The sequence below is a fragment of the Dendropsophus ebraccatus genome, chromosome 3 (genome assembly GCF_027789765.1).
Source record: "Dendropsophus ebraccatus isolate aDenEbr1 chromosome 3, aDenEbr1.pat, whole genome shotgun sequence".
NCBI lineage: Eukaryota > Metazoa > Chordata > Amphibia > Anura > Hylidae > Dendropsophus > Dendropsophus ebraccatus.
In genome coordinates this window covers 99,857,923-99,870,614 of record NC_091456.1, presented here as the reverse complement: position 1 = coordinate 99,870,614, position 12,692 = coordinate 99,857,923, and the positions used below count along the sequence as shown (strand labels likewise).

General features: G+C 46.0%; 2 protein-coding genes across 3 annotated transcripts in view; one reads left to right on the top strand and one right to left on the bottom strand.

Annotated features, from left to right (window-relative positions):
* S1PR4 (sphingosine-1-phosphate receptor 4) overlaps window positions 1-9,950 on the top strand; it is a 28,332-nt gene extending 18,382 nt beyond the window's left edge. Inside the window, exons 2-4 of the mRNA XM_069962365.1 lie at window positions 2,914-3,010; window positions 6,565-6,786; window positions 7,998-9,950. Coding sequence (XP_069818466.1) covers window positions 6,581-6,786; window positions 7,998-8,916 — 1,125 coding nt within the window. The 5' untranslated portion in view covers window positions 2,914-3,010; window positions 6,565-6,580 and the 3' untranslated portion in view covers window positions 8,917-9,950. The remainder of the gene's footprint in view (window positions 1-2,913; window positions 3,011-6,564; window positions 6,787-7,997) is intronic.
* Window positions 1-12,692, bottom strand: part of LOC138785899 (mast cell protease 1A-like) — a 101,469-nt gene that overhangs the window by 49,813 nt on the left and 38,964 nt on the right. The window contains exon 1 of one of the 2 annotated variants that reach the window (XM_069962361.1): window positions 9,815-9,950. The exons of the other annotated variant lie outside the window; for it this stretch is intronic. Within the exon in view, the coding sequence (XP_069818462.1) occupies window positions 9,815-9,878 (64 nt within the window). The 5' untranslated portion in view covers window positions 9,879-9,950. Of the gene's footprint in view, window positions 1-9,814; window positions 9,951-12,692 lie in introns of those variants that run through there. 2 annotated transcript variants of the gene reach the window in all.

Sequence of the window (12,692 nt, the reverse complement as noted above, 5' to 3'; positions counted from 1 at the left end):
CACTGGGTCATTTTGGGCCTGGTCCTCAAAGGGTTAAAGACTCTGTAAGCCACCTGCAACATAATTCTATTCACTTGACTAACTTGTGTTATAATTCTATACATAGCAGATGTTTGGGGGAACAGATGAGCAAATAATACGACAGGAAATTGGTCCTGTCAATCTTTAAAGAGGCCAGACTCCTAAAAGTCATAATGTTTAGGCATATGCTAATAATCTTTCACAACATTCTATTCAGATACACGGCACAATACTTTTTTTCACTATATTAACGGAAAATATAAATAATAGTGGTATCATTAATGCATAATCAGTGGTTTCCCTCCTTTGGAAGTAATCTTTGCCATTCTCAGTGAAACTTTACACTCTCCACCCTTCCTGTGAGACTGTCTGTGCAACGCCCAAACCACAAAATAGAGAACTTGCCATATGTAGATTAATAGGAACCTTCACAAAGCATGACTTTTTAATAGCATAACATTTATCTGTAAAATCCTTCTTGAACTGTAATAAAAAGTGGCCTGAATGCATACTAGACATAGGAAAATACCTTTAGAGCCTAATTTGCTTTGTGTATTAATTCTAATTTTGTACATGGTGTGAAATATAGTGCATCAATTAACTTAAAATGTTACTGTCATTTAAATAAACACTTGACATGTCAATGAGAGATTTGAAATGAGTGCCGAGACCACTGGGGAGAAGTGCTCAGCTGAGATATGTTTCTCCCCTCCACCTACAGCCAGGAGAGTAAAGAGCACTACTCTCTGTTCAGTTTTTAAATGACAATAACAATTTATGGTAGCTTCACACACATCCGCAGCAGATTTGATCTAAATAACAGAACACAGCATCAAATCTGCTGCAGATCCTGTACGTGTGAAGGCACCCTTGAGGGTGCGTTCACACATACAGGATCTGCAGCACATTTGATGGCGCAGATTTTAAGTTGCAGATTCAAAGTAAGGCTATGTTCACACGTCTTTTAAGCTCCGTTTAACCCCTTAAGGTCAAAGCCTATTTTCGTTTTTGCGCTTTTGCTTATTCCATTTTATGTTTAAAAGTCCATAGCGCTTGCATTTTTTCACCTAGAGATGTATATGAGCGCTTATTTTTTGCGAAACCAATTGTACTTTGCAATGACAGGCATTATTTTTCCATAACATATGCTGCGAAACCGGAAAAAAATCATTTGCGCTGTCAAATTGAAAAAAAAAACGAATTTGTTTTGATTTCAGGGAGTTTTGCATTTACGCCGTCCGTCCTATGGTAAAACTGACTTGTTATGCATGTTCCTCAAGTCGTTACGATTACTATGATATATAACATGTATAACTTATATTGTATCGGATGGCCTGTAAAAATTCAAACCATTGTTAACAAATATACGTTCCTTAAAATCGCTCCATTCCCAGGCTTATAGCGCTTTTATCCTTTGGTCTATGGGGCTGTGTGAGGTGTCAGTTTTTGCGCCATGATGTGTTCTTTCTATCAGTACCTTGATTGCGCATATACGACTTTTTGATAGTTTTTTATTACATTTTTTCTGGATTTGATGCGACCAAAAATGCGCAATTTTGCACTTTGGAATTTTTTTGCGCTGACGCCGTTTACCGTGCGAGATGAGGAATGTGATTAATTAATAGTTCGGGCGATTACGCGCGCGGCGATACTAAATATGTTTATTTATTTATTTATTAATTTATATTTATAAAATGGGAAAAGGGGGGTGATTTGGACTTTTATTAGGGGAGGGGATTTTTTATTAATAAAAACACTTTACTTTTATTTTTACTGTAACTAGAAGCCCCCCTGGGGGACTTGTATATAGACAGCACTGATCTCTCATAGAGATCAATGCTGTGTATATACACAGCAAAGATCGATTAGATCGGTCATAGATTACTATGGCCTGCTGCAGGCCATAGCAATCTATTGCCGAGCCGGGATCAGCGTCATTCCGACGCTGAGGCCCGGCACGGGCAGAAGAACGGATTTCCCCCCCGCGATCGCATCGCGGGGGGGAGATCCGTCCCACTAGACACCAGGGATGTGCGGCGCAGTGCCTCTAAATGCAGCTGTCAGGTTTGACAGCTGCACTTAGAGGCTTAATTAGCCGGCACGGCAACGGGACCCGCGCCGGCTAATAGAGGCACTGCCCGGCTGCACGTGTCAGCCGGGATCAGCGCCGTTCAGAGCGGGGTCTCAGATACGTCATGGGTCGCTAAGGGGTTAAAATGACGTCCGTTATTTTACGTCTAAAATAACATTCGTCATTTAGCAGCCTGGCCTCCCCTTAGTGCAATGACTGGTGTTTGTACATTCTAGTTTGGGGTTACTAATTGCCCTTTGGGTGTGGCTTTATTGAAAAGTCCATTGAGTTTAATAGTAAAAACAGAGAAAGAACGGTGACAAAAGAAAAACTGTGCGGAAACAACTAATAAAAAACGTCTGCTGTTTGCCAAAGACATCTGAAAATAATGATCATGTTAATTATTTTGACGTTCGAGGTAAAAACATTTGTTATTCAATGCATTGTATCGGACGTCCGTCTTCCCATTGACTTTAATGCATTACCATTGCAGTCAGTTAAATTGCAGCAAAAACAGACGTTATTTTAAATACCAAATTGGGCGCCTTCTCTTTATTTTTGACGTTGTGTGAACATAGCCTAAATCGAATCTGCGCCATCAAATATGGTGCAGATCCTGTACGTGTCAATGCACCCTTAGTGTGCGTTCACACGTACTGGATCTGCAGCAGATTTGAAGTTGCAGATTTGCATAGAATCTAATGTGGGCCATCAAATCTGCTGCAGATCCTGTACGTGTGAACGCACCCTAAATAGGTTTTCTGTGAACACTTCTATGATATAAGAGTTATAATCTCTCTAATTCTGTATCCTAATTGCAGGTTTCCATAACTCCTACTGAATTAAGTGGAGAGCTGATTGTGCATATACAGCTGTTCTCTGAAAACTGGAACCAGGATCCATTAATTTTCTGCACTGGTGAGTTTTTAGATTCTAATGCTAGATGTCTTTAAAATGAAATCATAAAATACTGTATGTGTGTATGTATGTATGGGGAGTTTGGGGTGCAGTTATATACATGAAGAGGTGTTAGCAATTTCTATTCTGGATCTCTGCCCAGTAGCTTCATCCACCTTGACCGCCTTGTATACGGCTGTTTCCTCCAACCAATAAGAATTGGCATAGTAAAAGACACTTTTTCTCATAAGCACTGAACACATTAAGCTATGTTAACACAACAGATTTTTCTGCTTCTGTCACCCCAAGTATGGTTTACATGGTTTTCCCATAGGTATATACAGTATGTATTTTCCAGGACTCAAAAGTGTAACACTGCCGGATGAAACTCACCGGCAGTGGGGCCATCCTGGTATGCTCATGTTTTCTGGTGTCTTCTTCCTCCTTTTCCTGCAGCAAAATCTTTGGCCACTAGGGTGCGCAGCAGCCAACTGCTCTGGATTTATATAGGCACTTTGGGGGAGATTTATCAAACTGGTGTAAAGTATATTGTCTTTGTTGCCCCTAGCAGCCAGATTTCACCTTTCATTTTTCAAAGAGTCTGTGAGGAATGAAAAGTGGAATCTGATTGGTTGCTAGGGGCAACTGAGCCAGTTCTATTTTACACCAGTTTGATAAATCTCCCTCTTGTCTTCACCTGCTACTGCCATCTCCCATTCCAGAGCCACCTGCACCTATTTACATTAGCCTTACCTGCCATTTCTTTGAGCATTCTTGGACTCTTGGATTCCAAGTACGGGTGCCTTCACACCTACCGGATCCACAGCGGATCTCACTTCTGCGGATTTGCAGCGAGATCATCTGCGGATCCAGTACCATTGATTCCTATGTTAGCACATACTCGCAGCGGGATTGACATCCCGCTGTGAGTATGTGCTCTAACCCCCTGGCGCCCACAGCCCCGCCGCTTGCATCAGGCCCGCCACCGGCATCCTCCATCCCGGCCCCCCATCATCCCCGCCGCCCGCATCCTCCATCCCGGCCCCCCATCTGCACCGCCGCCCGCATCCTCCATCCCGGCCCCCCATCTGCACCGCCGCCCGCATCCTCCATCCCGGCTGTTCTGTGGTTTATGCTTTGTCAGGTTAGGACTGTAGAATGCAAGACAGGTGAGGCAAAGACAGAACAAACAAACACAATAAACTTAGAGTCTTCTAGCCAGGTCAGTAACTATTGGTCAAAGCGGTAAAAAATCAGAAGGCGGGGAGAAACATCAGAAAGTCAAGCCAAAAGTCAGAGAAACCAGGGAATACGTAACCAAGATACAAACGCTAGCTTAGTGACACTCAGGAATGAGGCTCTATCGCAGGAAAGGAGGACACATAGGGGAGTATACTTATGGAGCCTGGAGTCCCAGCCCCAGAAATTGATTGGGGCTGAGACTCCAGCTCCAGTCCCATGCACAAAGCTGACTGGCTGTGTCGGCCGCCAGTCAGTTAATAATCAGTAATCAATAGAGATGAACGAATATCGATAATGCTTGAGTTCGTCTGAAGCCGAGCGTTCGGCATGTGATTAGTGGTGGCTGCTGAAGTTGGATAAAGCCCTAAGGTTGTCAGGAAAACATGCATACAGCCTATGAGTATATCCATGTTTATCAGATAGCCTTAGGGCTTTATCTAACTTCAGAAGCCACCACTAATCAAATGCCGAACACTCGGGTTCGGACAAAACTCGAGCATGCTCGATATTCTCTAGTATTCAAACCTGTGCAACATGATAGGGGGCGGTGAAGCCCCGGCCGCTGCAACAACAAAGAGGATGCCGCTGCGCCCCTAGCAACCGGCAGGGGTAGTCATTAGGGACAATATCTGCGCACTCCCTGCACCCGGCCAGACCGGTTACCAGGGACTCCATTAGAAGCAGGAGGCCGGCCGCACGCTCCGGCAGTGCTAGGAACCGAGCGTCACAACCAGCTCCTGACTCCCCTGTACCATGTACCTGATGCCAATATTGTGTTGCACAGATTGTCCGACCTTCCTATGAAACATCCTGACCTGATTCTTTGCATCTCTGACTACAATACTTGTCTCATCCCTGGTAAAGCACTGACTCTCCTGCTAACGACCCGGCTTACTGACCATGTATACTCGGCCTGGTATCCATGCCTTGCACCAACTGTCTGGTTCTTAGGAAAAAGCTGCTGCTCAAACCAGTCATGGGACGACCTGGTGCCTTCTAGCCACAGAAATCTGGCTTCCACACTCTAGAAGGGGATAAAGGGTAAAGACCTAGTGGGCACTTAGGGCCCTATTACACCAACAGTTTATCTGACAGATTTTTTTAAGCCAAAACCAGGAATGGATTTGAAAAGAGGAGAAATCTCAGTCTTTTTTTATGACCTGTTCTGTTTATAGTCCATTCCTGGCTTTGGCTCAAAAAAATCTGTCAGATAATCTGTTGGTGTAATAAGGCCCTTAGGGTACTATTACACGGACCGATAATCGGCCGAATCGGCCCCATTTGGTCGATTATCACTCCATGTAATAAATAGAACGATCAGCCGATGATCGTTGTCATCGGCTGATCATTGATAAAGGTTGGAACCTATATTTGTCGGGCGCCGACCGCACACCGCTACGTGTAATAGCGGTGCGCGGCCGGCGACTGACGATATACATTACCTATCCACGCTCCAGGGCTGCTCCTGTGGTCCGCTTCTCCCAGTCTTGTCAGCTGACAGGCCGCTCTGAAGCTAGAGCGCCCGGGACCCGGGGAAAAGCGGACCGCAGGAGCAGCCCTGGAGCGTGGATAGGTAAAGTATATAGTTCAAGCAAGGGCTCCAAGGACATCGGTAATGATGTCCTTGCAGCCCTTGTTTAACGATTATCGGGCCGTGTAATAGGTTTGCTAGATTGGTTCTCGTTTACAGGTATTGGCCCGTGTAATACCACCCTTAGACTCCACTCCCTGGTGTGGCCAAACCGGTTGAGTAGCATTGAAAAGTCAATGAGGCCCATTCCTGTCCATGCTGATATACTTGGGCATGCCTATTTGACAGGTCATAACGTGAACCCAGCCTAAATAAAACAATACAATGGTAAAGGTCAGAAAAGTAATGGAAGCTTAAAGGGGTGCTCCAGCGTGGGGCTACTTTTTTGGGGGGACCGGGGAGGAGGTGGCTGAAATAAAAGACGTCCACTCACCTTGCCGGTTCCAGCGGCGGGTCCCGCATCACAGGCACTCGAGTGCCTGGTTCCTGGCCGCTTCCGGGTGTCTGAAGCCGCCCGAGACGCTACGTCTCAGTGCCGCTCAGCCACTCAGTGAAGGAGGCGGGATCCGTTTCAAGTCCGCTTGGATCCCGCCTCCTTCAATAAGTGGCTGAGCGGCCCTGAAACGTAGCGTCTCGGGCGGCGTCAGACACCAGGAAGCGGCCGGGAATGCGGGACCCGCCGCTGGAACCGGGAGGTAAGTAGACATCTTTTATTTCAGCCACCTCCTTCCCGGTCCCCCCAAAAAAGTGCCCCCACGCTGGATAACCCCTTTAACCCAATTGAATCTATTTTCTTTTACAGACTCTTATGTGCCATCATGAACCCGATATCTAACCTGACATCTAACCATTGCCTAGAACTGGTAGTCAAGCAAAATGTTAACATTATACTGTTACATTATAATTTGACTGGACGTCTAATTGGTCGAACAAGTGAAAATGACATTTACCTGAAGATAAGCAGCATCCTTATCAGTCTGTTCATCATACTGGAGAATTTGTGCGTGCTGGTGGCCCTGCTAAGGTGAGAAGCAATGAAGGAGGAGTGGGCTTGCAGCCGGCCTTCACCAAAAAGTAATCATTATCTACCAAGCTATTTATAACTCATCATTTTACCTTAAAGGGGTTATCCAGTGCTACCAAAACATGGCCACTTTCTTTCAGAGACAACACGACTCTTGTCTCCAGTTCAGGTGAGGTTTGCAATTAAGCTCCATTCACTTCAATGAAACTGAGCAGCAAAACACACCCCAAGCTGAAGACAAGAGTGGGGTTGTCTCTGGAAGAAAGTGGCCATGTTTTTGTAGCACTGGATAACCCCTTTAAAGCGTAACTGTCATTTCAGGGTAATTTATCAGAAAACAATAAATATCAATAGTTCAAGTGATTTCTGTAACAGTTTTTTTTTAAGCAAAAGAGTTCACTTCTATACTCAAAAAGGAGTTTCCCAGCTCCCCCCATCACTTTAGATGAAGCAGGATTTCTCTGTCCTTTCTATCCTATGGAAAAGGGAGTGGTTGAGAGGAGGGAGTTGCGCATGGAGGACTGAAAACACATTCTACATCCTGCAATCTTATCTCCCCAAGCTGTTAGATAAGAACTGACCTTTCTGACCTGTGAATCCAGAGTTTTATGTGCCCAGACAGTGAATAAACAGCTGGTATGTGTGTCTGTTCTTCCTGCTCACTCCTCTGCCTCAACCCCTCCCCCATAGGTTATAATGGACTCAGCAGAACCCGTCTTCACTCTGAAGTCCGATTTTCCTGAAAATGCACAGAGTGAGGGGGGGGGGGGGGGGGGTTGAGAAAAAGTCTTTTGAGCACAGAAAGAGGCATTTTTGCCTAATAAAACCTATTACAAAGCTCCTTAAAATCGTTTGATTTCTGGGGGGAAAAAAACATGACAGTTACGCTTTAATGTCAAGAACATAACGTAGAACTGGTATGCATACATTAACATCCACTTTTAAAATAAGGCCAGCCTCTCTCACCTCTGGAGATCTGCTGTTGGATGCTATCATTACCATTACATGATTGGCATTCCAACGGATGGCCATTCCAGGAGAGCATGGACCTAACTGGTCTGCTAAAGCGGGACTTGCTCTTATTGAAACTAAATTCTATAACATTTACAAGCACATGTATAGACACTAATTGTCCTGATGGGACAACACCTTTAACTAAAATAAAAACTATATTGGCATTATGCTTAACAATGATTTTGTTTTATTTTTAGGTTCCTTCGTTTGAGACGCTGGGTCCACTGCTGCTTGGCAAACATTGCATTTAGTGATCTCCTGGCTGGCATTTCATACCTACTAAATATATGCCTTTCAGGCGAAATTACTTTTCGATTGAACCCACAACAATGGTTTCTAAGAGAAGGTCTTCTCTTTACCACTTTAGCTGCCTCTACGTTCAGTCTGTTCATAACCGCAGTGGAGCGATATTGTACTATGGTGGCCCTATACTCAGAGAGCCGCTCTAGAAAAGTGGTGCGCGCACAGGGGTTGATCATTGTATGTTGGCTGCTGGCTGCTATTGTTGGGTCTTTGCCTTTGTTTGGGTGGAACTGCCTGTGCCATATTGAAACTTGCTCCAGTCTTCTACCCCTTTACTCAAGGCAATATATTTTATTTAGCCTTGGACTTTTGTCTATTAGCCTGATTGGGATTATTGGCTTTTACTGCACTATTTATTACTTAGTATGTTGCAATGCCAGGCGGACTGCAATCACAAGCCATAGTCGCCGTGCCTTACACTTACTTCAAACCGTTCTCATCATCCTTGGCTCATTTGTCTTTTGCTGGACTCCCCTTTTTGTTTATCTTTTGGTAGATTCTGCATGTGCTCCTCCTTTCTGTCAATCTCCAGTAGGGCTGGAATGGGTTCTTGCCTTAGCGGTCTTGAACTCAGCCTTTAACCCATTAATCTACTCTCTCAGGAGTTCAGAGGTACGTAAAGCAATGTTGGCATTTCTCTGCTGTGCTTGCACTATGGCTGGAGTCAAGGTACCAGCATGTCACCAACAAGGCCTAGATGTCACCTCTGGTTCATCAAATGAAAGTTCACTCAGAAGAAAAAGTAGTGTGCGCCTTTCCCGAGCAAGTTTTAGGAGTCCAGTTACCAGCATTTCTAGTGTGCCCAGTCAGTAATATGTATTTTGACCAATTTAGTGACAATAACTCTATATACTATGTCCAAGGATTTTGTCTTTGATATGTCCAGTGATTTTGGTCAGAACACCTAGCTAGCAATTTAAAAATGGAAAGAAAACAGAACTTTGGTAGTATGGATTACCTTCTGTGAAGTCAATTTTATGTCACTGACTAAAGCTAAGAAAATCTGTTGACTCATGAGCATAGTATATACATTATATGCAGTAGTCTAAGAACCTTGCTGTATGCCAACAAGGCACATAAAGTGTGTTCAGAAGCCGGTGATAAGTGTTCTCATGGGAATGAATTGCCTGCTTATTAGGCAGTGCTGCATGGGCCAGAAAAAATACAATGAGGTAAGACATGGAGAGTAAACTCTGGTAAATCATTTTCCCATAGTTAATCTATAACTTGTATATAAAGATCAAGTTTCAGAGTTTTCAGTCAGTCAATCTACTGAACAATGGCCTACAATACTTCAAAGCTATGTAGTAAAAACATGGACGTAAGTGCACAAATGCTCTCAGAATCAAACATTAGGCAGAAACTTCATAACGGACAATGATCTTAGCCCTAGATACCAATTCTAAACAATGATGTGAAAAATAGACTTGGAAGAAACTGACATCCTTTCTACATATTAAAACATGCAATTTATTAATTGTTATACTGGAGATCACATGACCCAGTTGCAGCAATAGGAAAATACTAAGAGAGATATTTATATAGTTTATCTTAAAGATGTTCAGAGAGGTTAAAGGGGTACTCTAGCGAAAAGCTTTTTCCCAGTAATTTAAACACATTACAAAGTTATATATCTTTGTAATAAGCTTCAATCACCTATCTTTTCCCCCCCTCAACCCGCCACCAGGAAGTGAAGTAAACTCATTCTTACCCAATGACTGTTGACCCCAGGCTGCTCTGTGGAAGCCATTTTGTGACAATGACATCCTCTGCATAGACACAGCTTCCTGGTTTGGGCTTTCCTATGATGCACTTTGTCTCCTGTGATGTCTAACTGACTCTAAAACTGTTAGGTGGCTTACATCTTGCTCAGCCAATCAGAGCTGACCAACCTGAGTCATCTGACAAAGAGAGGCTGGTCTAACAGGTCTTAGACCCACCTCCCTCTTGATGATGATATTGTTACAAAATAATGTCAGTATCACGCTATACTGTAGAGAGGAGATACTAGACACACAGTAGTACAGGACATGTAGTATGACACTGTACTGTATAGAAGAGATACTAAACACACCCAGAAGCATTGTCACAAATGGCTGCCACAGAGCAGCCTGAGGTCAACAGTCATTAGGTAAGAATGAGATAGGGAAGGGGCAGATAGGTGATTGATGCATATTACAAAGCTATACAACTTTGTAATGTGTTTCAATTACTGGGAAAAAGCTTTTCACTGGAGTACCCCTTTAGGCTGGGTTCACACTACGTATATTTCAGTCAGTATTGTGGTCCTCATATTGCAATCAAAACCAGGAGTGGATTAAAAACACAGAAAGGATCTGTTCACACAATGGTGAAATCAGGGCCGTTTTAATACACTGGTGGGTCCAGTGCACAGACATCAAGAGTGGGCCCCCTCTCCTTATAAAGCTTAACTGAGTTATATTTATCAGGTATTATCACTGGGGCATTATACTCAGTGCATCAGGTTTTATCACAAGTTATAAAAAGGGAGTATGGTCGGGGAGCATTCCTATGTCAGGTACAATACCCCTAAATATTTATGAATAATGGAGAGTGAAGCTAGTGGGGGCACGTACAGACCTAATATCACCACTGGAACAGTTTCTGGCTATAACAGGTTCCCACTGTAGGGATTGGTGAACTAATAGGGAACCCGCCCCCCCACCTCACCCCACGGGAGTGTGGGTGTGTAAGCTCTTGGGGACACAGGAGCTTACAGTCTAGGAGGAGGACTGGGGGGCACAGGAAATTACAGGCTAGGAGGACTGGGGGGGGCACAGGAGCTTACAGACTAGGAGGAGGACTGGGGGGACACAGGAGCTTACAGACTAGGAGGAGGACTGGGGACACAGGAGCTTACAGACTAGGAGGAGGACTGGGGGCACAGGATCTTACAGACTAGGAGGAGGACTGGGGACACAGGATCTTACAGACTAGGAGGAGGACTGGGGACACAGGAGCTTACAGACTAGGAGGACTGGGGGGGACACAGGAGCTTACAGACTAGGAGGAGGACTGGGGGGACACAGGATCTTACACACTAGGAGGACTGGGGGGCACAGGAGCTTACAGATTAGGAGGACTGGGGGGGACACAGGAGCTTACAGACTAGGAGGAGGACTGGGGACACAGGAGCTTACAGACTAGGAGAAGGACTGGGGGGACACAGGAGCTTACAGACTAGGAGGAGGACTGGGGGACACAGGAGCTTACAGACTAGGAGAAGGACTGGGGGGACACAGGAGCTTACAGACTAGGAGGACGACTGGGGGGACACAGGAGCTCACAGACTAGGAGGACTGGGGGGACATAGGAGCTTACAGACTAGGAGGACTGGGGGACATAGGAGCTTACACACTAGGAGGACTGGGGACACAGGAGCTTACAGACTAGGAGGAGGACTGGGGGGACACAGGAGCTTACAGACTAGGAGGAGGACTGGGGGCACAGGAGCTTACAGACTAGGAGGACTGGGGGGGGGACACAGGAGCTTACAGACTAGGAGGACTGGGGGGACACAGGAGCTTACAGACTAGGAGGAGGACTGGGGGGGGCACAAGAGCTTACAGACTAGGAGGAGGACTGAGGGGACACAGGAGCTTACAGACTAGGAGGACTGGGGGGGACACAGGAGCTTACAGACTAGGAGGAGGACTGGGGGGACACAGGAGCTTACAGACTAGGAGGAGGACTGGGGGGACACAGGAGCTTACAGACTAGGAGGAGGACTGGGGGGGACACAGGAGCTTACAGACTAGGAGGAGGACTGGGGGGACACAGGAGCTTACAGACTAGGAGGACTGGGGGGGACACAGGAGCTTACAGACTAGGAGGAGGACTGGGGGGACACAGGAGCTTACAGACTAGGAGGAGGACTGGGGGACACAGGAACTTACAGACTAGGAGGACTGGGGGGGACATAGGAGCTTACAGACTAGGAGGAGGACTGGGGGACACAGGAGCTTACAGACTAGGAGGAGGACTGGGGGGACACAGGAGCTTACAAACTAGGAGGACTGGGGGGGACACAGGAGCTTACAGACTAGGAGGAGGACTGGGGGGACACAGGAGCTTACAGACTAGGAGGACTGGGGGAACACAGGAGCTTACAGACTAGGAGGAGGACTGGGGGGGGACACAGGAGCTTAGAGACTAGGAGGAGGACTGAGGGGACACAGGAGCTTACAGACTAGGAGGACTGGGGGGGGACACAGAAGCTTACAGACTAGGAGAAGGACTGGGGGGACACAGGAGCTTACAGACTAGGAGGAGGACTGGGGGGACACAGGAGTTTACAGACTAGGAGGACTGGGGGGACACAGGAGCTTACAGACTAGGAGGAGGACTGGGGGGACACAGGAGCTTACAGACTAGGAGGAGGACTGGGGGGGGACACAGGAGCTTAGAGACTAGGAGGAGGACTGAGGGGACACAGGAGCTTACAGACTAGGAGGACTGGGGGGGGACACAGAAGCTTAGAGACTAGGAGGAGGACTGAGGGGACACAGGAGCTTACAGACTAGGAGGACTGGGGGGGGACACAGAAGCTTACAGACTAGGAGAAGGAC